Source organism: Sceloporus undulatus, chromosome 1, assembly GCF_019175285.1.
Source record: "Sceloporus undulatus isolate JIND9_A2432 ecotype Alabama chromosome 1, SceUnd_v1.1, whole genome shotgun sequence".
NCBI lineage: Eukaryota > Metazoa > Chordata > Lepidosauria > Squamata > Phrynosomatidae > Sceloporus > Sceloporus undulatus.
In genome coordinates, this window is record NC_056522.1 from 70483376 (window position 1) to 70508344 (window position 24969).

General features: G+C 40.5%; 1 protein-coding gene across 1 annotated transcript in view; it reads right to left on the reverse strand.

Annotated features, from left to right (window-relative positions):
• DISC1 (DISC1 scaffold protein) overlaps positions 1-24969 on the reverse strand; it is a 267571-nt gene that overhangs the window by 156470 nt on the left and 86132 nt on the right. Inside the window, exons 7-10 of the mRNA XM_042456717.1 lie at positions 24412-24541; positions 19642-19877; positions 12545-12599; positions 9583-9685 (exon numbers count right to left, since the gene is read on the reverse strand). Of these exons, the coding sequence (XP_042312651.1) occupies positions 9583-9685; positions 12545-12599; positions 19642-19877; positions 24412-24541 (524 nt within the window). The remainder of the gene's footprint in view (positions 1-9582; positions 9686-12544; positions 12600-19641; positions 19878-24411; positions 24542-24969) is intronic.

The following is a 24969-nucleotide window of genomic DNA, read 5'->3' on the forward strand; positions in this document are numbered from 1 at the left end:
TCAGCTCACAGAGAGTTTTCTGGAAAGAAAACAATTACAGTGGGCCCTTGTTGTCACTGAAGTTTGGTTCCAGGATCTCCCATGGATAACAAAATCCGTGGATGCTCAAGTACCATTCAATCCAATGGCATAACAAAATTGTGTCTCTTATATAAAATGGAAAATCAAGGTTTGCTATTGGGAATTTATGCTTTTTCTGAATATTTTCAAACCATGGATGCTTGAATTCACAGATTAAAAAATCTGTGGATGAAGCGGGCCGACTGTATAACCAATGGGCATGTATATGGTACAGATGCCTGACATATTGGAGGAAAAAACTGCTAGTCCTCCACATCAGATAAGTGGACTTTTGCCTTAAGGAGCTGTAGAGAAATCAATCTTTCATCAACCTAAAAAAGACTGATTGATCCATCCTTTATCTGTATGAAAGTTACGCTGTGGAGTATTTTCGTCAAAGAAATATTTTCTGGTTCCTGTCACTTTTCTACACAGTATGACAACTTTGCAGAGCCTCTGAGATTATTTTAGTAGCAACACATGACTTGTCCAAAGTCAACATGTCCATGGTTCCAAAACTGTACCAGACTTTATTCAGTTTCACTATAATAAACTGTGTAAATTTACAGCGCTATATAGAAGTCAAAAATGTGCAGCAATAGACACAAATCCAGAAGAGGGGGAATTCATAATATAAACCTCACACATTCACAAACCTCACAAATCTCATTCCATGACAAACTAGAGATTGTGAAGGTCTGCAAACAAAAAACAGAATAATTGGGAGATGATTTTTCTTCAAAGCTTTTATTGCCGGAAAAGGTTTTAAAAAATGATTGTGAAATGTTTTCTTTTAAAATGGTGAACAAAATGTTTAAGACAAGGTGTTCATACATTTATTCCCATCCAATTATTTCTAAAAACTATGCAACAGGAAGATTTATGTAAGACAATGTATGGTGTTTGATCATTGTAATTCCTCTGATCATTACTTGCTTGTTTTTCTCAGTGTATGGAAATAACCGCTTGACAATATAGAGAACAAGGAGAGAGAAGGAAAATTCTGTTTGACAAAAGTTCATGTTTCTTTTGTTTCATTGCTTTTCATTGGTCTTAATAAACTGACCAAACCAAAGAGTTATCTCACCAAAGAATTCAGGACCTTGTGGCTCCATTATTAATAATAACAACAACAAGCAAAAGAAAATTCAATCTGTATATTATATATTCAGACAACGTATTCTGTATATTCAGAACTTTATTTTTAATATTGTTGCTGTTAACTGCCCTTGAGTTGACTTCAACGTATGGCGACACTGTGGATGGGACCTCTCTAAGACTCCCTGTCCTCAGCCTCTCTGCTCAGGTCCTGTAGGCCCAGCCCTGTGCCCTCCCTCATTGAGTCGAACCATCTGCCATGCGGTCTTCCTCTCTTTCTACTATCTTCCACTATTCCTAGCATCATTGCCTTTTCAAATGAGTCATGCCTCCTGATGATGTGGCCAAAGTACAACAGCCTCAATTTGATCATCCTGGATTTGAGGGAGAATTCGGGCTTGATTTGTTCTAGAATCCATTTGTTTGTCTTCTTATCTGTCCACAGTATCTTCAGCACTCTTCCCTAGAACCACATCTCAAATGAGTTTATTTCTTTCTATCTGATTTTTTCACTGTCCAACTCTTGAATCCATACGTTGTGCTAGGGAATATAAAGGCTTGGACTATCGGAGTTATGTCTTTATACTTTATGATCCTATCTATTTCTTTCATAGCTGCCTTTCCCACTCCTAGTCTTCTAATTTGTTGACTGCAGTCTCTGTTCTGATCAATATTTAAATCAAGGTATGGGAACACTTCATCTATTTTAATTGTCTCCTTGTCAAGAATGAATTCTTGTAGATCTTTTGTGGTCATTATTTTTGTTTTGTTTTTTAAGTGTTCAGCAGTAATCCAGCTTTGGCAATTTCCTCCTTAACCTTCTTCAGTAATTGTTCCAGGTCTTTGTTTCTGCTAGTATTATTGTGTCATATGAATATCTTAGGTTGTTAATGTTTCTTCCTCCTATCTTCACTCTTCCTACCTCTGAGTCTAAGTCTGCTCTGTGTACAATATTTTCTCATACAGGTTGAATAAATAAGGTGATAGTATGCAGCCTTGCCTGACCCATTTGCAGATTGGGAACCACTCTGCTTCTCTGTATTCTGTCCTGAGTACAGATTATGCATCAAGACAATCAGATGTTATATACTGAACACTTATTTGTTTGTATGCCACCTTTCTCCCAGAGTGGGACCCAAGGCTGGTCCCATAAAGAGTCAATTAAAAAAACCTTCAGAATAAAAAATTTAAACCAGTTAAAATCACCTACAGAAAAAGATAAAATGATTAAAAAGATATACAACATGATCATTTTGTACTAAACAAAGTGATAAATAATACATTTTATGTTTCTAAGTAACAAAGTGACTTTCAATCTATAAAAATATATTTTATCTCTAAAGACTGTTGATGTCATGTTTTTAAAAAGATTTCTGAAAATTTCCATATTCCTCCCTTAAAAAGTTTTTTCTCATGACTTCAAAATGTCTGTATCTGTACTCAGACAACCCCAAATCTGAGTATAACTCATAATGTGTCTGATCCTTGCTGTACCCATCCCTTTCTACCACTCTCATCATGTCAATCAAAAAACCCTTATCCCTCAGAATGTAGGCAATGGCATGGACAGCTTGATAGACAATGGTTTGCAGGCTTCATCCTTAGTCATTAACTTGAAATGACACTCCTAGATATTTCTGGCTAAGGATGCCAGCTTCCTGGAGGATGCTGGTCAGGCTGGCATTATATTTTCAATACTCTGAGTAGTCAGCAACAATTTCTCACGAAGTGTCCTGTCTAGCCACCCCAACTGCTGCTGGAGAGGAAGAAAGCCATGCCTTGGCTTTTTTGACCTGAGAAGGATCTTTTCTACAGCAAAACTAAGCATGACACCTTAAAAGATGGGTTTTTTTCCCTCCATTAGTCTATTCAGAAATTAAAGGTTTCTTAATTAGAATCTGAAGCCTAATATTTATCATTCTTCTAAAAGTTAGGCAGAAGCTACAACCCTGCCTATTAAACTTTTATGCTTTCCAAATGATTACAAATTCCCAGAGGGAAGGTTAATATCAAAACTTGAAGCTCTGATGAAATAAGCACCATCTCTCAGTTAATAATGTATAAGCATTTTTGCCTCTAATATATGCCCATGAGGCAAATCTGCCCTATGTAGCTTTTTTTCTTCCTGACAGAGGGTATGTGCCTTCAAGTCTGAGATGAAATATCAAGAACTCATCAAGGGATCGGCACACTACTCTCTTAAAGTGCCAGCTGTGAACTCCTGACCTCAATCACGGTAACTAAAATTGGCACTTCCTAAATGCTGCATGACATACACATAAATCTGTTTCTGTAAAAAGTCACAAAATAATCATAGTGCCCTCAATTCTTTTAAAGAAATAGACAAAGGTAATTTTTGATGGCTGAAAATAAATTCTTTAAGGAAAACACCTAGTTAATAAAATTTAATTGCTACAAGTCTTCACTTTCATGACAGATGTAAACTGCACGTAATTCATTTCTTGACTTTCTTGTTTCAACATCTCCACACTGCATCGCCTCAAATAATACTTGTCAGATCTTGCTAAGTAGGTAGCAGTCCTTTCCCAACATTTGAAAAGAAAATCAATTCCACAAAAATGGGGAACATTGATGAAATGATGCTCAATATTATCTTCTGAAGTGGCATTATAATTTGGGGGAGGGAGGGGGGGCATATCCCTATCTTATCACTCCTCTGGTGTTTGTCTAAGAATAGATAACAAAAAGCATCCTACAAGCATCATAGATCAATTTCAGCTAAGTCTCTATGCAAGAGATACTCTCTATACTATAGAGAGCAAGCATGTTTTAAGCATTGGAGGACAGGTTTTGAATCCCCGCTCTGCCGTGGAAACCCACTTGAGTAAGTCATAGCCTCTGAGTCTCAAAGAAAGGCAAAGACAAATCCCCATCTGAACAAATCTTGAAAGAAAACCCCATAAGTTGGAAACAACTTGAAGGCACACCACAACAACAACAAATCTGTATAAAAGTGAATTGTAAGATTGCTTTCACTCCACTATTCTTCATACTATTAAAAAAAACTGCCAGTTTACCTATCTGAAATTGGTGACAAGTAGAATTAGTAGAAAATTGGCGACAAGTATATCAGTAGAAAAACACAGCATATTTCAATGAAGATTGTGCATGTTCGCTGCTAAGAATACTAGTGAGATGATTGAGGCAATGCCACCATTTTCCATCAGTATGTGTATTTAGATGTATTTACTTCCATGCACTTGATCATGTTGTAAAAAGAATCCTTTCCACATACAAAGAATTCAGCTACAATAAGGGGGGATGTGTTTGCATTGAACTATTTTATTCCTAAAAATTACTATACATGGACAATCTGTGACCAAGAGAACTCACAGAAATGTTCCCAAACCAATCTTATCTGTTTGAGTATGTGCACAGATGTGTGTGTTTGTGTGTATTGATTTCACAGGGAAAGTACAAAATTTAGTGTCTAGAATTAAATAGTAAACGCCACATTAAAATTTGTATTTATATTGGGAACAAGCTCATGTTTATTGAAAGCAATGTTCCTTCCACCTTTATTGGAAATTAAACAATTCTCCACTTAATTTTAGTAAAAGTGTCATAATGGCTTTTAGGAGTGTAGTTGCAGACTGACAAAATAAAGTCATTGCCCTCCCCCAAATAAGAATCTTCCCCATGAAATCTTCTTTCCATCCCCAAATTTCTAGCATTGCAGAGAGTGAGACATTGAAAATTGTTCACACCTAAAACTCATATTTGTAGTGTTTGCATTACAGTATCTGCATAACTTTACCTGCCCCTTTTCTTTGGATACCTAAATTATGTATAATCCTAAATGCTCAGCTTAAGTTTTAAATTACTGTAATGTTAGAAGTTTGGGGACTGCAGGAAAATTTTATTGGGAAAGGCAGGTTTCTTATATGCAAGTCAATGCCCTAATTTTAACCCCCCCCCCCAGTAATGACATTGCTTTTGTTTTTAATTATTGTTTTTGCATTTTGTGTTCTCAATACCTATTTTTAAGAAAAAGCCAAATACTCATTTCAGTTTCCTAAAGTACTGTACCTACATTAACTAAGATAAATCAAAGTAAAATTACTCTATCTAGAATTAACTACCCTGAGTAGCCCATTAAAATGAGTTCTTTTCTTAGTACTTCATTTTTTAGTATCTTAAACGTTTGGAAAAATGTCCTAATATTTCAAATATTTTAATGTTCTAAATTTCCTGAAAATTCAACAGTCTGTACTTTTAGTGTTCTATTGTAATTTCAGGAGTCTAGGAGATATATTATCCAGTAAATTATAGTTTTCGTTAGCAACCACTGTCACCTGGGGTAGTGTCTCCTTTAGAGGTTTTTAAAGAGCGTCTGAATGGCCATCTGCCAGGGGTGCTTGGATTGTGTGTTCCTGCATGGCAAGGAGGTTGGACTAGATAGTCTCTTCCAACTCTATGATTCAAAAGATGAGTCAACAGTGGGTCAACTGAAGATGTACTGAATCCATATCTCTCCCAGCTTCGGTAATGTAGGGCATTATTTATAACTACGCTCACCCTGGACTAACTTTGCACCCAAATTGTGGTTGTATTCCTGGGCTGTAGGAGGTTTGGCACTGGTATTAGCTCAACCTCCTCCCTCAACCTCTCCCTTTTCTGCCAATATTTTTCACACTTCTACCAGCATGTCTTACCAGCAGAGCAGTTCTGCTGCCAGATTGCTTTTTTGGCAGATCTTTCAGATCATCTGGCAGAAGAGAATTTTGACAGCAGAAGAGGCTTGCTTTTAAGTTTAAACTCCCACAGCTGTCACACATTTGAGTTAGGACTACACTTTTTCTTTCTTTGTGTTATCTTTCAAAGCACATAAAAGATATTTCTATCCAATGCTGTTGTACAGACTTTAGAGTATATCTCACTTTTAATTCCTCTTTTGGATAGCATATGTAAAATATTTTGTGTGAATATTTTGTGTGAATGTACCCCAGGGAAGGTGAATGAATGACATTAGGATTATCATCACTGTTGCTGTCATCGTCGTCACCACCACCACCACCATTCATCATCACAGCTTGATATTTTATATCTGAATAGAAGTTTTGTTTGTACACTAATAGACTGCACTATTATTTAATAATACTCTCGGATGGAAGATGTTATGCATGTGGCAATACACCTGGACACAGGAGGCCTGTGCCAAGCCTTTTCCATGACCAATATAGTCAGTCAGTCTCAATTAGCTAGCAATCACTGCAGACATTCAAAGCCATTCAAAGCAGACATCAGCACAAACTGACATACAAATGGCATGATGAAGACCTACATAATTTTGCTGAAGTGAACTGTACATATAGTTCAACCATGCAATTTACCACTTGGCAGGTTGCCTGGAATAAACAGCAGCTGCCCCCAGGCAGGGAACTGAGTGGTAAACTGCTTTTCGTCTGGCTCTGGCTCTTGCTGATAATCCACTAACAATGATGAGAATTATTATTCTACATGTAGTGCACCAAGCAGACAGACAGACAGACAGACAGACAGATGTTGTTTTATATATGCAATACATAAGGTTTGTAATAAACAATAAGCTATACACATTGAAAACATAAACAAAAACCAATTTAAAACATTTTAAAAGAGAAAATACATTAAAGAGACACCAAGCACAATCTCACTAAAACCATGAAAAAAAACAGAAGCCTTTCAGTTGCTAATTAAAGATTAGAGTAAAAATCAGCAGTTATTCATGAGTACATTTCAAATATAACCAGATCATATGCAGTTCCAACAATAAACTAGCAACACTATTTTTAATTTTATTCATTGTTCTTTTAAGAGGTGGTTCCTAAAAGTAAAAACCTCACCCCTGGGCCCTTGGAGCAGCTGTAATGCATTCACAGTGTCCTAGATCTGGAGTCAATCACACTTCCACATACTGGAAGCCTTCTTGATAAAAAATAACAGTAGTCAAGCCAATTGGTAACCCTGGTACGCAAATGAGTATGTCACTTATAAACATTCCTCAGACCACATGCGATTCCAGAATGGAAAAAATTGTTGAGAAGGGGGATGTATTACATAGTGATGATTGGTTATCGATCCCTCCCATGATCAAAATGTAGGTCAGGAGTTTGCCCCATAATTTAGAGCTCATATTTGTACATATTCACTAAGCTGCCTCTTTGCCACCAAGCTGTGATTCAAACCTTGAGACACATACAGATGGAGGGAGGGCAAAGCTTTGCCCCCTGTTCTTAGAACTACCAGTTGTCAGATAGAAGCTTTGGACACACATTTTTAAGAAAATAAAAACCCATGCAGGTTTTGATTCCATTATAAACATTTACAAAGGCTCACAAAGGCATCCAGCTCACCTTTTTTTGTAAGGGATTAAAAACCTTCCTCTTTGATTCACTAAATTAAGCCACTGAGGTTGCTGAGATGGGCAGTAACTGGTGGGATGTTGGGGATTTCATGTATATTTATAGGGTTATGTTTTATAGTTCTAGTTTTTTATTATATATATTTGATGTTCCACCCTTTGGTGGAAAGGGTGTAATAAATAAATATTATTATTTTTGAGAACCAATACCTTTTATGTACGTACTAAGACTCCCTCTCTCTTTTATACTTGATCGATTGGTTGTTTCCATTTTGTCCTGCTTAGGACTGCCACATTCCAGTCCCTCATATCTGGGCATCTAATTTTCATACTATGGAACTTATAACTATGCATATTATTAATCTGAATTCTGACTATACAAATTTTAAAAATTAATTATTATACTTTTTGTATCATTATGGTTCACTCAGTACCAATCCCAAGCTAAGTGCTCTTTTTTTCTTCATTTTCCCCCTAGCTGGTGTGAAGATAGAGAGGCTTCCAAGCAGCCCCAGAGTGTCTCTTGAGGCTGTTTGGAAGCAAAATTCCACTGCACTGCCTAGCCCTAGGCTCAAGCCACCAATACAATCACCACAAGGTCATCTCTGCTTGCCTCCATTCCATTTGCACCTTCTGGCCTGTCAGGGGAAGAGGAGAGGGAATGGAAGAATAAGATGGCAATGCTATGACTGTGAAGCAGCAACAAGAGCCACCAAGGTAGGATGAAGCTCCTGCCAGTGCCAGTCTTCTTGCATGGTTTCCTGCTTCATTGCCACGATCACATTTTAACTTGCTCATTAGCCTGTAATGAAGGAGAAATCTGGGATTTATTATTTCAACTGGCCCAGCTGGCTGGGGCATTTTTTTAGTCCCTTCAATTAGGGATTCTCCAGGTTTTCCAGGACAAATGGCAGTCCTACTCCTTCTAGATCCACTAGATTACAGCGCTACACCCTTATAGTGCTGCTATTCCACTTTAACTACTGTGGCTTACTCCTGTTGCATTCTGGGATTTGCAGTTTAGGGAGGGGCATTTAGAACTACAAACCTCAGAATGCAACAGGAAGCAGCCAGGGCAGTAAAAGTGGAATAGCAGCACTATAAGAGTGTAATGCAGTAATGTGGCCAGAATCAGACACACTTCCGCATACTGGAAACCCACTTCAGAAGGAATGACAAAAGCAGGGGTGTCACTGGCTCTTTATCTAAACAGAGAGGTTTGCTACTTTTCAGCTCTGTAAACTGCAAACACAACTGTGTATATTTCTTTTCCATCCCTCTCAAAAATGAAAACAAACAGAGAAGTACAGTAATTCCAAGTTCATGGGAAGAAAAGATGTTATGAATACATGCCCCTACATATTTATCTGCTTAATTTGCTATGACGTTCATGTATCAGTTTTATGCTTAGTATGAATAGCCTCTGTGTGTGTGCGCACACGCACACACGTGTGTGTGTCTCATCTTAGTATGTCATGAGCAGATTCATATTTCTATGTAGGTTCTATTAGAGAGGCACAGCTATTATATACTTTTGTCTGAATATGGCACACTCCTTCCATCTGTGATGGTCATCCTCTTCCACCAAACACACAGCTTCAGGAGGGATACACATGGCCCAGTGATGGAGGAAGGCACACCCGCCTACCCAATCAGATCAACCAAATCAATCCTGAATATCAATGTCATAAAAGATGTTGTAGCCATATTCCCCATATATCTCAGACTTTCAACCATCATCTAGTATATTTATATTATGCTTAGGAATTACTGTGTACAGCCACACTAAAGACAAAAGCTCTTTTGCTGCCAACAATAAACATTAGCTGTTTATTGATCTCAATAAGCAGAAGCTGCCAACTCCTGTATTCCACTGAGAAGTGTCATTCAAACCTACAAGCTACAAATTAATTCTCATGCATCTTTTCATTCATTTGTTTGTGGGTAAATGCCATTCTAAGCCAAAAAATTCACTCTTGATTTCTCTATACATTTAGGTTAGGATGAAAAATCCACAATTATGAAATCATATTGCATCTTCCTATTCTATCAAAAATTACCTGATACAGCAAGTATTTTGGCTTCAAGAAGAGCTGGTAGTTGAGTCTCAATATCACTTACTTTCCTCCTTAAAGTGCTGCAGAGCTTCTGACTGGTACATACCTAGATTGAGGCAGACAACCATGATATATAATTCATTCATGTAAAACTATGAGGAAATATAAAAGGCACTTCAAATTGTCTTGGTGTACAGACATGACATATCATTACACAATGAGACAACAAAGGTTAATAAAAAGTGATGTGTGATATTGCTGCAAGATATTTATCCTACAGCCCAATGTCTTTGCCTCGCAAACCACAGAAATAGCAACTCTGTTAGCAATGGTCTAAATGGAGAAAATAAAAACAAATGCAACAGAGAAGCAGTGTGGAACTACATTTCAAACAAAAGGCCAATGCTGGTAAATGATTCCAGATGTTTGATCTTTCTAAATATCCTGTTAACAGTCAGTAACTGTTAAAGATCAAAATATAAGGAATGTATTGTTCCATGATATAACTGATTCAGATTAACAACCCTAAACTAGCTGCCATGATGGAACTAAAATAGAATTCCATTGCAAGAGATGTGTGACAGAGCTAGGAGTGCAATATATCTGTCCATTTTGTTTTCCCCTCACAGCTGAATTTAGCAAATTTTAGTAAATTATGAACAAAACTGAACTGAAACAAAACTGACATCCATCCCAAAGAACTTGGCAAATCTGTCAGTTCTCCTTTGGAATGCAACAGTGGAATGCTGGTAAATTGTGATTTAAAAACTGGGTTGAAACTAAATTTTCTCCTATTCCTAGAGAACACTGACTTCTCAGTGGCTCTGGAACTTCCTTTCCCAGGTAGGCTCCATGGTTTCCTTTTATCTGCAGGCAAACACTTTTTTATTCCAACAAGCTTCTGGGCACTGAATTTTTTAAAAGAAAATATTTCAATAGGGTCACTGTTTTTAAACTACTTTTTATTATTTTCATTTTTGTATTTTAAATTGTTCTTATTAATATTATCTTTTATTTTAATGTTTATTTTGTTTTAATGTTATTTATTTAACATTAATTAAGTTTTGATTACATTTTTTTCAAATTCCATTTCAACCTTTTGTATGTTTCAACTGTACTGTATTTGTTATAATTCATATAATTCCCTGAATTGCAATTTGGGGGGGGGGGGGGGGGGAAAGCTGGGATATCAATAAAGTTAATCATCATCAATAACAACAACAATAACATCTGTCCATTTTGCTTTCTTCTACATGGAGATTTTGGTAAACTCTGATGAAACAAACAAACTGTAATTCCCACTCATCTTTAGGCACAGCTAGACAGTCTGGGCCAATATTCCCTGAAACAGAACCCATTTCTCTCACTAGCACAAACTTCTGATGTTGCTAGGAAACTGGTGTGCTCAAATGTCTCTTTGGATGCCATCTAACATCCCTGCAGAGTTGGGCGCCAAGCATAAAACATCTCACTTATGAAAGGCCCTCTGGCCCTGTTTCTCTGAAAACAAGCAAAATTTCCTTGATAGTTAACTTTTAATCACCAAAGAGCCTATCCATTTGGAAGTGAAATGGGACCAGTCAAAAAGAAGACTATGGTTTCTGCACACTCTGGAGACTTCATGTGTGTGCGTGCGCGCATGTGTGTATGCGTGCACCTTCAAGATGGCTGTTGACTTATGACATAGGATTTTCTTAGGCAAGGAATACTCAGGCTGCGTCCGCATTACAGGAATAACCCCAATTTTGTGTGAATGTAGTATTGAAGTTTGGAGTGAGAAGGTGGAGTGGGAGGAGTCTGTTAAGGTGGAACAATAGGAGGTAAGTTCAAAAAATCAATCTGGAAGAATAAGACAGGAAGAAATTATAGGAAGATTTTTGGAAGGAGATTCAAGAAGGAAGTGAAAGGGAAGAAGATGCAAACCGGAGACAGAATGTAAGAAAGACACCAATATCAAATTGATATCGTGACTCGATTTCTGCAATGCACTCTACATGGGACTACCCTTGTGCTTAGTTCGGAAACTTCAATTAGTTCAGAACATGGCAGCCAGGTTGATTACTGGTAAAATCAGATGCGATCAGATAACACCTATTCTAAAATCATTTCACTAGCTGCCTATTTATTTCCAGGCACAGTACAAGGTGTTGGTTATCACCTTTAAAGCCCTAAATGGCTTGGGTCCAACCTATCTCCAGAACCGACTCCTTGCATACAATTCACTACTCTGGGAGGAATTTATTGCAACCTATAAAAACTAGGCTAACTGCAACCACAAAGAGGACCTTCTCGTCAACCACTCCCAGATTATGGAACAGCCTGCTGGAAGAGATCTGTCATATCACCAGTTTAGACAGCTTTTAAAAAGATGTCAAGACAGATCTCTTTTGTCAGGCCTTACCCGAATAGAAAACCCGGCCACCAATTTGAACCCTTTTACGCCTCTGAATTCACTACAGTTTACTGCCTGGTTGCTGATGTTGATATAGATGATGCTGTTTGGATGTTGTTTTAAAGTATGGTTTTAAATTGCTAAGGTTTAACTGATGTTTTAAGGGGAGGGTGGGATTGGGGATTTGAGATTGTATCTAAGTTTTAACTTGTAACCCGCCTCTGTCATCGACAGAGAGGTAGAATATAAATAAAAGTTTTATTTATTATTTATTTATTTATTCCCATGTGTGTGCACGTAGTTAAATTGTACACCTTTGACCAAGATGGCTATCTTTCTTTTGTTGTTTTATTTTGTGAAGAGTCATGTAGATTGATGGCACTATATAGTAATATCATCATCATCATCTGGATTAATATAATATCTATATTCCCATACTCATGTAATACTACATTAACAAGGTAACAATATTTACTGACAATTCACAGAATGTTTTCTTACACGGAATCATCAAATGCTTCCCTGTTGCTTTAAATTTACAGGAAAAAAGAAAGAATTTTTAAATGCACTTACTTTGGCAGCAATATCTTTAATAGACATATTGAGCAACAGTTCTTTTTCTTGAAGCCTAGAAAGATTGAATTAATTATTGAAACACTGTCATTATATGATCATCCAAGTCTGCTAAGCAATACAGAAAGCAAAATCCACTATCATATTCCACTATGATAGCTTTTGTGATGGCTTGAATGGAGAATACAAATCACATCAAAAGGCAGAATGACCTTTCCTCAGTGGCCCTAGAAAACATCTAGACTCTCTTTAAGAGTTATTTCACTGAGATAAGGTGGGCTTATCTCCTGGAGCAAGAAAATGGGGCAAGGAAACTTGTAGCAGCTCTTCTTACTTTGTGGTTTAGAGGCAACTCTAAAGTCCTACTTCAGCAGTGAGACTCAAAAGTCATTTTTGAGTGACCAGACCTTGGGCAGGTCACATGCTCTCAACCACAGGGGAAGGCAATGGCAAACCTCCTCTGAACAAATCTTGCCAAGAAAACCCCATGATAGGGTGTATTATGGTCGCCATAAGTCAAAAATAACTTGAAGTCACAGAAGAAGAAGAAGAAGAAGAAGAAGAAGGAGAAGAAGAAGAAGAAGAAGAAGAAGAAGAAGAAGAAGAAGAAGAAGCAGCAGCTTCCAAAAGTATGTTTTTTTCCTGCAATTTTTCTATAGTTGCATATGTTCTTGGATTATTTTCTTTCAGTACTTTAGGGTCTTGGGATTTTGATACTCAGATCCAAGTCAGGCAATCACAGAACTGAAAGGGATTCCAAGGGTCACCTAATCCAAGCTCTAAATGGGAATCCAAAGTAAAGTATTACTGAGATATGGCTATCCAGCCTCTGTATCTTCCAATGAAGGAGTTTACCACTCTCCAAGGTAATCTTCCAAGTGACATTGTGCATAATATAGGCAGAATAAGACTTTATTGTACATTATAAGCATTTACTTTCTGTAAAATGTAAAATTTACTTTTAGTTCTGTAGTCATAGATGATTTACCCTTCCAACAATTTTTAACTGGGAGCCCTTTCAAAGAGCCAGAATAAAGGATTGTAGAGAAAGAATTAACAGTATGTTAATTTTAAAAATAAATACATGGCTAAGTATACTGTACTGAAATCTGTATCCTGCAATCTTTTGTATTTAGGAAGAATATTATGTTACTAACCACTTCCTGATTGCCACCTGCATGTCATGAATTTTGACTGTTCCTCATTGCTATTTTTAAAACCTGTTAGTTTTATACTGACACTGGAGAATCACCATGTGAAAGGGTTTGGGTTGGCCTCTGCATGAAGCTATAGCATTTTAGATTGAAAATCTGAGGTGCATTTTGGTTCATAACACACTGCAGAAATAATCCAGTTTGAGAGCACTTTAACTGCCTTGGCTTAGTGCTAGGGAATCCTGGGAACTATAGTTTACTGTGGCACCAGAGCTCTCTGACAGAAAAGGTTGAATGTTTCACAAATCTGCAATTCAAAACATTTCCTAGCACTGAGCCAGGGCAGTTAAAGTGGTCTCTAACTGGGTTATTTCTGAATTGTGTTTTGGACCTTTCTCTACATCTTTACTGTAAAAGTCTGAAAAATGTATTCCTATTCTTATCTGTTCAGAAATAAACCCCGCTGTTGTCCGCATGCATATTACTAGCAGCAAAAACAGATAAATTTAACCTTGGCTACTAGTCCTTGGTAGAAACAGTAAGTCACAGTACTGAGCTCTTCAGAGGAAGAACAGGATACAAAGAACTGAATACAAACTTTAGTAAGAAAAGATAGAAGCCCATGATAATTCACCATGCTGGGTCAATTACTGCCATGTCCATTTTTATTTAGCCTTTTGATCAGAATATGGGACTCTGATTGCTCCAGTTACCTTTTAATGACTGTGTATAAGAGGGAATTTCAGCAGGTGTCACCTGTCATGCAACCAAACAATAATCAATACCTACTGAAATTCCCTCTTCTACACAACCATTGACAGTACAGGTGCTCTCCTGTAAATTGTGGGAATACTCATTTCCCCATCCTTCCCACCAGATCTGGTTGTAGAATAAGGGCCAACAAAAACTGTAGCACCTCACTTCTATATAAACCTGGGGTGGGGGTGGGGAGATGATAGGAAGTAAAGGAAAGCAAAAGCTGTTTGGTGACAACAATCCTTCCCTCACCCCTAGAAGCAACTATGAGGAGGAGATGGACCAGGTATAGATAACATAGGAAGAAGCAACATTTTAGTTGCTCCCAAAACTCCAAAATAGAACAGCACAAAGTTTCTTCCAAACACTTTTGAAATCTTTCCAGAAATGACATTTTGAAAGCTATGACCTTCAAAACAGATCTAATCCAACTCGTTACAAAGAATACAAGTGCAATACTCCAGGGGATTCCAGATGCTGAAGCTTACATCAATGTAAGCTTCTATTAAATTCTATTAAAAGTTTGAAACAGAATGATTTCCTTGCCCTTCAAACCAAGTCGACACAATATAAAATCAATCAACCAATCAATAATTCTTTAGCACTCCTACAGTTTATATGGCTGAATTTCTCCACACATATTTTTGCACGTTTTTAACAAGCAAAGGAACAGTTGTACACTATCATTAAACTATGGCCAAGATTCTGCATCATCTGACATTAACTATGATGATGGACTTCCATCATCATAGTTAAATGAACCAGGCAACATCCCAGCCAAAGAATTTTCAGGAGATACAGATCAAGATTAGGAAACAATTATCTGTGGCACTCACCCAGTCACGAGGCACACTGAGAATTGGCAAATGGAGAAACCACCTACAAGGCACATTGAAAATTGGCAAATGGAGAAACCACCTCGGGGTCCTTCTGTAAATGCTTCTCCAACACATGCCACAACTGGGAGAGCATTATTGATATTATGTGCCTTCAACTCATTTCCGACTTATGCCAGCCCTAAGGCAAAGCTATCATAAGGTTTCTTGGCAAGTTTCTTCAAAGGGAGTTTGCCACTGCCATCATTTCCCAGTATCCGGATCTGCAGCACCTCAGAAACCCTTCAACTGGGGTGCTGCCTGGCTGAAAAAAATTGGGTTTGGGGAGTCACGTTCAGTAATTAATAACTGTAGAAGTGAATTCCAACACTTAAAAGTATGGCTTATAATGTTGCAACTACTAAATAGGATGCCAGCCAATGCTTTTAAGTTAGATGCCACCAAATGTATTTTTGTAAACCAAATAGAATAAATCTTAAAAAAAAATTTACTGTGGAGAGGGGAGCAGTAAGTATGAAGAAAAAATATACTAGTTTCTGTACAGGAATTTTTACTCACCCTACCAATCATTTTAATATTTGAAAGTGTTATCTCTTTTTTAATCCTACATACATATTATGACGGGGAAACCACCAAAGCAGCATCTGATATCTAGATATGAACAAGTTTTAGCCTGTTAATCTGCATAAATAATTGACAGGTAAAACAGACAGCACGGTGTGTTACAGACCGCCAAAAAGCGGCGGCCTGCAGCCGCCCCTTTCCCTGCCGGATCGGGGCCTCAGTGGCTAGAGCGGCAGCCGCTGAGGCCCCAATCCGCCGCTTTCCAGGCCGCAGGGAAGCGGCAAAGGCCGCTTCCCCACGGCCTGGAAAGGGGTGCCCTTGGGGCTTCAAGCCCCAAGGACACCCCGCAGCAGCGGGGAGGAGGAGAAAGGGGCCGCTTGGCCCTTCCTCTTCTGCGTCACTGGGCGCAGCCATCTAAAGGCTGCACCCAGCGACGCAAACCTGGAAGGAGCTCCGAAACGGAGCTCCTTCTGGGGCTGCGGAAAAGGCACACTAAGCGCCCTCGCGCGGCCTCACTACATAACAACTGCGCCGCCCTGTTTAGAGGTGGCGCGGTCGTGACGTAGTAATGGCGGCGGCCGTGTGGAACGGCCACCGTCATTTTGTGCGTGCTCTGCGCGCGCTAGGGTTTGGAGGTGTGCGGAAGCGCCGCCGCTTCCTAACCTTAGAACACGCGGAGCACGCACTTTTAGGCCCATCTGTAATGGGCCAAAAAAATTATGGAGTTTACTATTTCCACTTCAGATGGTAACACAAATTTACTAAATCTCTAAAAGCATCCCAAGAGTCAATGTCATGAACCTTAGAATTCTAGGAATGAACAGAATATTTAGGAAGTTTGACAGGAAGTATAAAAAAGTTTAGAGTACAATTAAAGGCCCACTTGTAATAAATTATATACAAGTTATATACAATATATACATCATGCGATGTAACTCTTTGGTCTACATATCCCATACTCATGTCTTGGGGTTCTTCTCACACACCTAAAGTCCTGAGTTCCCCTGTACTCATGTCGTCCTGTTTGAATAATGCAGGGCAAAATGCCAGGGCCAGAATTGGCTCTGGTCCTAGCAGACCGGACATATATCTGGTGAATAGCCTTTACCCTGGGTCAACTTGACCCCTAGTTTGGAACAGGGTTTCCTGGAAACTCTGCAGCAAGCCCTGGCTCTTTAAATGGCCCCCTGTGCTCCATACCTTGCCACACCAACACTCCTACTGAGAAGACTACCCCTCATTAGGTCTGACATGGATACTGGGCACCTGGTCAAGTGGGTGGAGCCAAGAGCCCCATTTCTGCATCAAACACTGACATGGGTTAGTAGGAATGACAGCACAGCAAGCAAAGGTACATGCTCTGGTAGCAGATCCCAGAGAAGCACAGGGACAGGTGTGTAAACATCTGTCTGTCCCAGTGCTGACCCAGAGACCCACCTGGGTGAGCACTCAAGCCGTACTATCCTGGCCTGTCTGCTTAGCCACCCCAAATGGGTGTTTTTTCTAGGAGATATGTGTCTATAAATCTGTGGCTATCTAAATTGAAATGCCTGACAAAATGTGATTGCAGGAAAGGATACAAGATTTACCAGGAAGCGGAGCATCCCCACCCCCTCTATCCTTATTTTTCTCACCATTTTAAGTGTGGAGGGCAAACCTCTGAAAACTCTCTGCTATCTGTACAGGCTCTTTGCATGACTTGGAACTTGGAAAATCAGAATCTCAGACTATGTAGAGAGCCTCCGTGGATACAGGTGACCAACAGGGGAGGGAAATTTTGCATATTGATATTTCAGACTAACATGACTATGTCTCTGAATACTATCCTAACTAATGAGATTTTCAGGCCCTTCACATCTATGATTCTATTTGTATTACAAGCCCACAAGTGCAGATGAATGGACTGGCAGATAGAAAAATTAGACAAATGACAATATCAAACCATTATGCCCCCCCCCAAAAAAAAAAACTTGTACAGAAAAAAGTTTTTCATATTGCCCAAACACTTTTAAACTAATATGCATTTAACTTAACATAATTAGGGAAACGAAGGCCCAGTACAGATGGGCCCGAAAGGACGCCCTCATTACATGCTAGGGTTGCCTCGGGGCGGCGCTCCCACACATCCCTCAACCCTAGCATGTGACGAGGGCCTAAAAATGATGGTGCTCTGTATACATGGGCACCGCCATTGTTATGTAAGCACTATGCAGCATCCACATGGCACCATGCAGCGCTTATGTAACAAGTGCGCAAGTGGCACACTCGTTATGCCGCCCTTGCGGCGTAAAAAGAACCCGCAACCAGAGGGAAGTTTGGTGGCTGCGGCTTCCCTCCAGCAGAAAAACAGGCGCCAGCAGGCAGCTGTTTTTCGACAGTCTGTACTGCGCCAAACTCACAGTTCAGGTTCTTTAAAATCTATGGCTATTTATCCCTCCAGGCATTCCTCTAGAGGCAGCATTTAGATTGCCACTGCTCAATCTATAGTCAGAATCTTTGAACACTATAAAAAATCAAGAATGAGTAAAATGAAAGTAGAATAAATTTAACAAAAGCAACATGAATACTAGGTAAACAAAGCCAAAGAAATGAAGTTGACAGGCTGAATTTCATTTAACTGGTATGGCTTTCTTGATTCCAAGAGTCACTAATTACACTTGTCCAAAATTATTCTTTTTCACCAATGCAAGTAGGGAAAGCATGTCCTGACTAAATCTACTTCTTGTACCAATGACAAATAGGATGGCAGTGACTGATCTAAAAGCTATCTCTTTATCACCACTGTTTATCTAATTATTTTCCTATTAATCCTGACAATTACCAGTTAAAGTTATTGAATTAAAATAAGTAATTGATTTATTTTAACTGACATGCATTCTGTTTTTTTTTCAAAATCTTAATTTTCCACTGCCTGCTGGGTGGGAAGATCTAGAAATATATATCTAGAATATATCTAGAAACTAGAATACAATGGGACCTCGGTATCCATTGGGGTAATGTGCATGATAAGACCACGTTGCCCCAAAGGCAGCACATGCACACAGCCAGGCCACCATTAAGGATAGCCCCATTGTTCCCAGTGGCTGTGCGAGCACACAGCCAGGCCACCATTAGGACAACAGGACTTCAGGTGAAGTCATCCCTAATGTTGGTGTATCCATGTGCATGTGCTGCCACTAGGGACAATGGAACTTGAGCATCTGCAGATTTTGGTATTCATGGGGGAGTTCGGAATGGATCCCCCAGGGATACCGAGGGGCCACTGTATTATTTTTATTTTTCTGCTTATCTGTATAGACAACACTGCTATATCACATGGGAAAAGAACCAACAGGAGGAGAAAACAAGAGGACAAAAGCACAGACTGTTAACTATTTTTGCATTAAATAATTATACCTTTACCATTATAAAATATGGGACCTTCTCAAAAACATGACCACATAGAGCTGCTCCACCTGGGAACCAAATCATGAGAAACAACCCCTCCAATACTGTCAGTTTCCACCATACCATCAGAATTGTATATGTTTAATGAATACCTTGTGGGATTATGATTTCAGAAGCCATAATTCCTAGGAAAAGTCAACACAGTATGAACATTGCTCCAATTCAGCAAAGTAGCTTCTCTGTGCATCAGGCTCTAAAACTATATATGACTATATTTTATCTGCATATGTTTCTCTACAAGGCAGAGCACAAGAAAAGAACGTTGGAAGCAAAGCAATAAATAAGAGTTTTGGGTTTGTTTGTTTTTTAAGATTTCAACGTGCCATCCAATAATACATACCTTTTTATGGATTCTGGAAAATCCAAACTACATGAAATTTTATGTGATGCTTCTGAAGTATCAGCCAAGTCTTTGCCTATTGCCTGTAGTTCCCTCAGTGATACCCAGCTGAGCAAACCAAACAGATCACAATCCTGGGCCTGGATGAACTTATCTTGCTCTTGTATTTCTGTCTTTAACTGTTGGTCTTTAGCTTCCAGAAGAAGCAGTCTTGTTCTAAGAACTTCAATTTCTTTCTGCCAAAGTGGGGACAAAATATACTGGTCATACATGTAAAGAAAATCAGAAAACAAAGACTAGTGCAAAACGGCCAAGATCAAGATAAACCAAGGTTCTCTTCACATGCATCAATGTGCACCTGGGCCAATTCCTCATGTGCCTATAATCCATTTGTAAATATCATGGATTGAGCCAGTCAAATAATCCCTGCCTAAATGGCTGCAGTATCAATCAATCAATCAATAACTTTAATTCTATCCCTCCTCCCCCCCCCCCATATTATGCATCACCGGATCATTCCCAAATTAGACAAAAAGGCTCTTCTGTGATTTTGTGAGTCTGAAAAGGACCAAAGTTGCAGCTTGAACTATTGAACTGAGTAAAATATAAACTGGATATGTTTAGTCTCCTTGATTTGAAGAGATTTGTATGGAACTAAACAGTTAAGATTAAGGCCAGTGTGCTTAAAAATACAAGCTAGCAACATGGATTAAAACAGCAGAGGAGAAAGTAGAGCAATGGCAGCAGCAAGATGAAAAAGAAATGGGTGCAGCAGCACAGTGGAAACGACAGAAAAGTTGGTGACAACAGTGACAAAAGAAAATGGCGTATAGCCTGGCTGCTAGGATAGGATGGGAGGATGCATGCTATACTGAGTGACACCCCAGAGATGGTGGGATGGTACACCCAGAGGGGCTGGAGCAACTACTGAGTGAGAGAGAAAGAGTGCCTTTCAGAGATTGCAGCACTCTCCCTCCCTCCCCCCCAAGCAATTGCCTCTGCTGTGGGCATGGTGCCTTCAAAGTCCGGCACAGGTGCTGGCCAAGTGGCCAAGCTGGATCTTGGAAGAGCTGCCCAGAATGCACAGCAAGAGGAGACCAGGGAGGGAGGGGAGGACAGTTCATTCACACACACCAGCTGACACCAACCACAGCAACACCACTGGGCAGCACCAAGGTTTTCTGGAAAGATGGCTTTAAGCAACAGATATCTAAGGCCAGATAAAGACTGCCAGGACATGACATCCTGGTAATAGTAGGGCTCGGAAGTGCGCACCAACCGCACGCTCCCGAGTCCTACTACATGTGGACGGCACCATTTTTGAGCGGCAACACCCACACAGGCGCCGTATGGATGAAGTGTGGGCATCTGAGTACCCACACATCTCCAACAGGAGGCAGCATTGTAAGGGCTGTGATGCAGCCCTTATGACACTGTAAAAAAGAAGCCGCTCTAGGCGATTTCTTTTCTACCACGCAGCTGCACCGCACGGTTTGGGTTAAGGTGTCTTCACTATAAGGACCCTCTCCTCTAGGAAGTGAGGCATTCTCTTACCAGTACTGCTGCTACTTCCACCTCTGTGTGCAACTAAGCATGAGGAAAGTGGAACTGCCAGCATAATGGTCTCTTTTGAAAGTGTAGTACCCCTGAAGAATTCCACCCACAGTCAGTTAGTTTGTAAAAACACCTTTCTGAAGATCTGCCAATGAACATCTAATATAACTTTACTGCTATTAGCTTCAGAGAAGCAGTTCACATTCTAAACAGAAAGAACTGCTTGAAGAAATTCAGTTTACACCTCAAAGATGTAATAATTGTTGTACAGTTCCTCCTGACTTAAGACTCAACAGCAAGAGAACAAGGTAGTTAATGTTTCAACACAAAGGGATGTGTCAAAGAGATAAAAAGGTCACCAAGACAACTGTTATTTTGAGTATAAAATCAAGCTTATGATACATAGAATCATAGAGTTGGAAGAGACCGCAAGGGCCATCCAGTCCAACCCCCTGCCATGCAGGAACTCTCAATCAAAGTATCCCCAACAGATGGCCATCCAGCCTCTGTTTAAAGACCTCCAAGGAGGTAGATTCCACTACACTCCAAGGGAGTGTGTTCCACTGTCGAACAGCCCTTACTGTCAGGAAGTTCCTCCTAATGTTCAGGTGGAATCTCTTTTCCTGTAGCTTGCATCCATTGCTCCGGGTCCTAGTCTCTGGAGCAGCTGAAAACAAGTCAGCTCACTCCTCAGTATGACATCCCTTCAAGTATTTAAACAGGGCTATCATATCACCTCTTAAACTTCTCTTCTCCAGGCTAAACATCCCCAGCTCCTTAAGTTGTTCCTCATAGGACATGGTTTCCAGACCTTTCACCATTTTAGTCACCCTCCTTTGGACACGTTACAGTTTTTCTACATCCTTTTTAAATTGTGGTGCCCAGAACTGGACACAATATTCCAGGTGGGGCCTGACCAAAGCAGAACAGAGTGGCACTATTACTTCCCTTGATGTAGCTACTATACTTTTACTGATGCAGCCTAAAATCGCATTGGCCTTGTTAGCTGCTGCATCACACTGTTGACTCATGTTCAACTTGTGGTCTACAAACCATTCATTCTTTGTTCTGTCAATTTGGGAACACTGTTAGAAATTTAATAGTTTCAGTTAACAAATAATACATCTCCAATCTGTGCTGTACTCATTTCAGTGAATGAAAGGGAGAGGGAAGCAAAGAGAGAAGTGATTTCATATCACCTTTTTCATATCAAATTTTGATACAACATAGAAGCACAATTTCATTGTGCTTTTCATTTCAGCTGTAAAATAATTTTACAGCAACTTTATTTCAGTTGTAGTTTGGTTTTTTCTTAAATGAAATGAAATTAAACGAATTCAGTACACAATCAAAAACACATATCTCTTTTTGAATACTCACTGCAACACTATCTACATTGTGAGTCAACATTTGCAGTTTATCTTAGTAGTTATCACTGGAAAAGTACTAGAAGGAAAAAATTGAAATTGTTGCAACTATAGCGCAAATAGTTGCTGGCAGTAATAATATATGGATAATAATCACTATGTGCCAGACATTTAAATTATCACCCCATAAATTTAATCATGAAGTTTTTTATCAGAAACTGATCAATCACAACAAAAACACTCAAGCAACGATGATTTTCAAGAACATTTTTTTTATATCTTGACCAATTTCTATTTAAATTTAGAAAAACCAAAGAACAAACAGCATATATGAAAAATAGGAAAGATCAAGGTGCGTTTATAGAAACCTGACTCTTTAATGACTGCCCCTCTCTCATAAGATCTACATGACTTGTGTGTGTCATAACTCTCCATTAATTTTTTAGAGTATCAGATGATCCAAAGTCAAAGCTCTAATTACTGCACAGCAGTGAATGTTCTTGACTCAAACTGACATTTATTTATACATTGATAGCCTAAGGCAGGGGTAGGCAACCTTTTTGAGCCGGGGGCCGGGTTGCTTTCCCTCAGGCGACTGGGGGGCCGGGGGTGGAGCTTCCACCCTCCGGGGTCGGTGCCGTGTGCCGGGGGTGGAGCTTCCACCCTCGAGGGGTGGGGCCGCTTGCCAGGGCGGAGCTTCCACCCTCTAAGGCCTCCCAAATCTTTGCCAGCCCCTGCGGGGCCCCAGGCCCCATCAGAGGCCAGCGAAAAAGCCATGGGGGCCGCCGCGTGGAGGCCTCCCCGCTTTGCCGGCCCCTGACAGGCCCCAGGCCCCGCAGGGCTGGCAAAAAAGCCGCGGGGCCCACACTGAGGACTCCAGGACGGCAGCGGCCCTCTAAGAGACCCCCTCCGCCGCCGTGGGCCTCCTTGGAACTCCAGGGAGGGCCAGCGGCCCTCAAGACCCCCTGCCGCCGCCGCCGAGGCCCTGGAGACCCAGGGACGGCAGCGGCCCTAAGAGACCCACTGGCTGCCAGCCGGAGGCCTCTTGGAGAACTCCAGGACGGCCGCGGGCCCTAGAACCCCCTGCGGCGCCGAGGCCTCTTGGAGACTCCAGGGACGGCAGCGGGCCCCTAAAACCCCCTGCCCGTCGCCGAGGGCCGCTTGAGGACTCCAGGGCGCAGCGGCCTCTCAGAGACCCCCTCCCCCCTACCCCCCCGCCCGAGGCCTCCTTGGAGATTCCAGGGGCGCGCGGGTCCCCTTAAGAGGCCCGCTGCCGCCTCCGGAGCCCCGTTGGGGGACGCCAGGGGCGGCAGCTGTCCCTAAAGAGCCCCGGCCGACTCCGGAGAGCCCCTTTTGGGGACTCCTGGGGCGGCAGCGGGTCTCTTAAAGGCCCGCTGCCCATAGCGGTGAAGTCTCACGCGACCTTTTCTGTGGTCGCGCGAGACTTCACCGCTATGGGCGCCGCCATTTTTTCTTCCAAAATGGCAGCGAAGTCTCACGCGACCTCAGGGAAGGTCGCGCGAGACTTCACTGCCATTTTGGGAGAAAAAATGCCGGCGCCCATAGAGGCAAAAAGCCGCATTCAGCGGCGGCAGCGGCGGCTGCTGCTGTGGGCCAGCTAAAAAGCCTCCGCAGGCCGGATCCAGCCCGCGGGCCACAGGTTGCCGACCCATGGCCTAAGGAGAAGGCAGTGGCAACTTCCTCTGAACAAATCTTTCTAAGAAAACCCCGTAATGACCTTATGGCCATCAAAAGTCAGAAACCACTTAAAGACACACAACAAAAACAACAACAACAATTGTCTACACACCATTATCTCACACACACTGGTGTATTATATTCTTCTTACCTGTATCCACTCCTTTTCTTCCAACAACTGATCTCGTTTTGTGACTGAGGCCAATGTTTTTTCGTGGTAAGGAAGACTTGGAATCTTCTGTTTATTTTTCAAGAAAAGCTGGTTTTCTTCTTCACTGAACCTTTCAAAAACACCAGCCATTGGATTACTTAAATTTGTTAACAAAGTATTACCTAAGCATTTATTTGTACACCTACTGTCTTTATTATATAAAAGATATGTTAATGTAGTTGGAGGAAAATAAATAAAAGCAACCAATGAGAATTATCACCCCAATCCACAGTGCTTGTGCTGATACATCTATCTGCTTGAAATGTACCAAAGCAGAATACAATACTGAGAAGCTGTGCTGTTGGTTTGTCTTGGATAGTAAGGGTGCAAATATTGTACCTAGCGGCTTAGCTGAAGTCTGTGGTTCTTATCAGTTGGCAATTTATTCAAGGTCTGCACACATCATGCCAATATTTAAGGACACAGGAAAAAACATGCTGGATCAGAGTAAAAAAAATCTAGTCCAGCTTTCTGTTCGCACTGTTGTCTATGGCACCC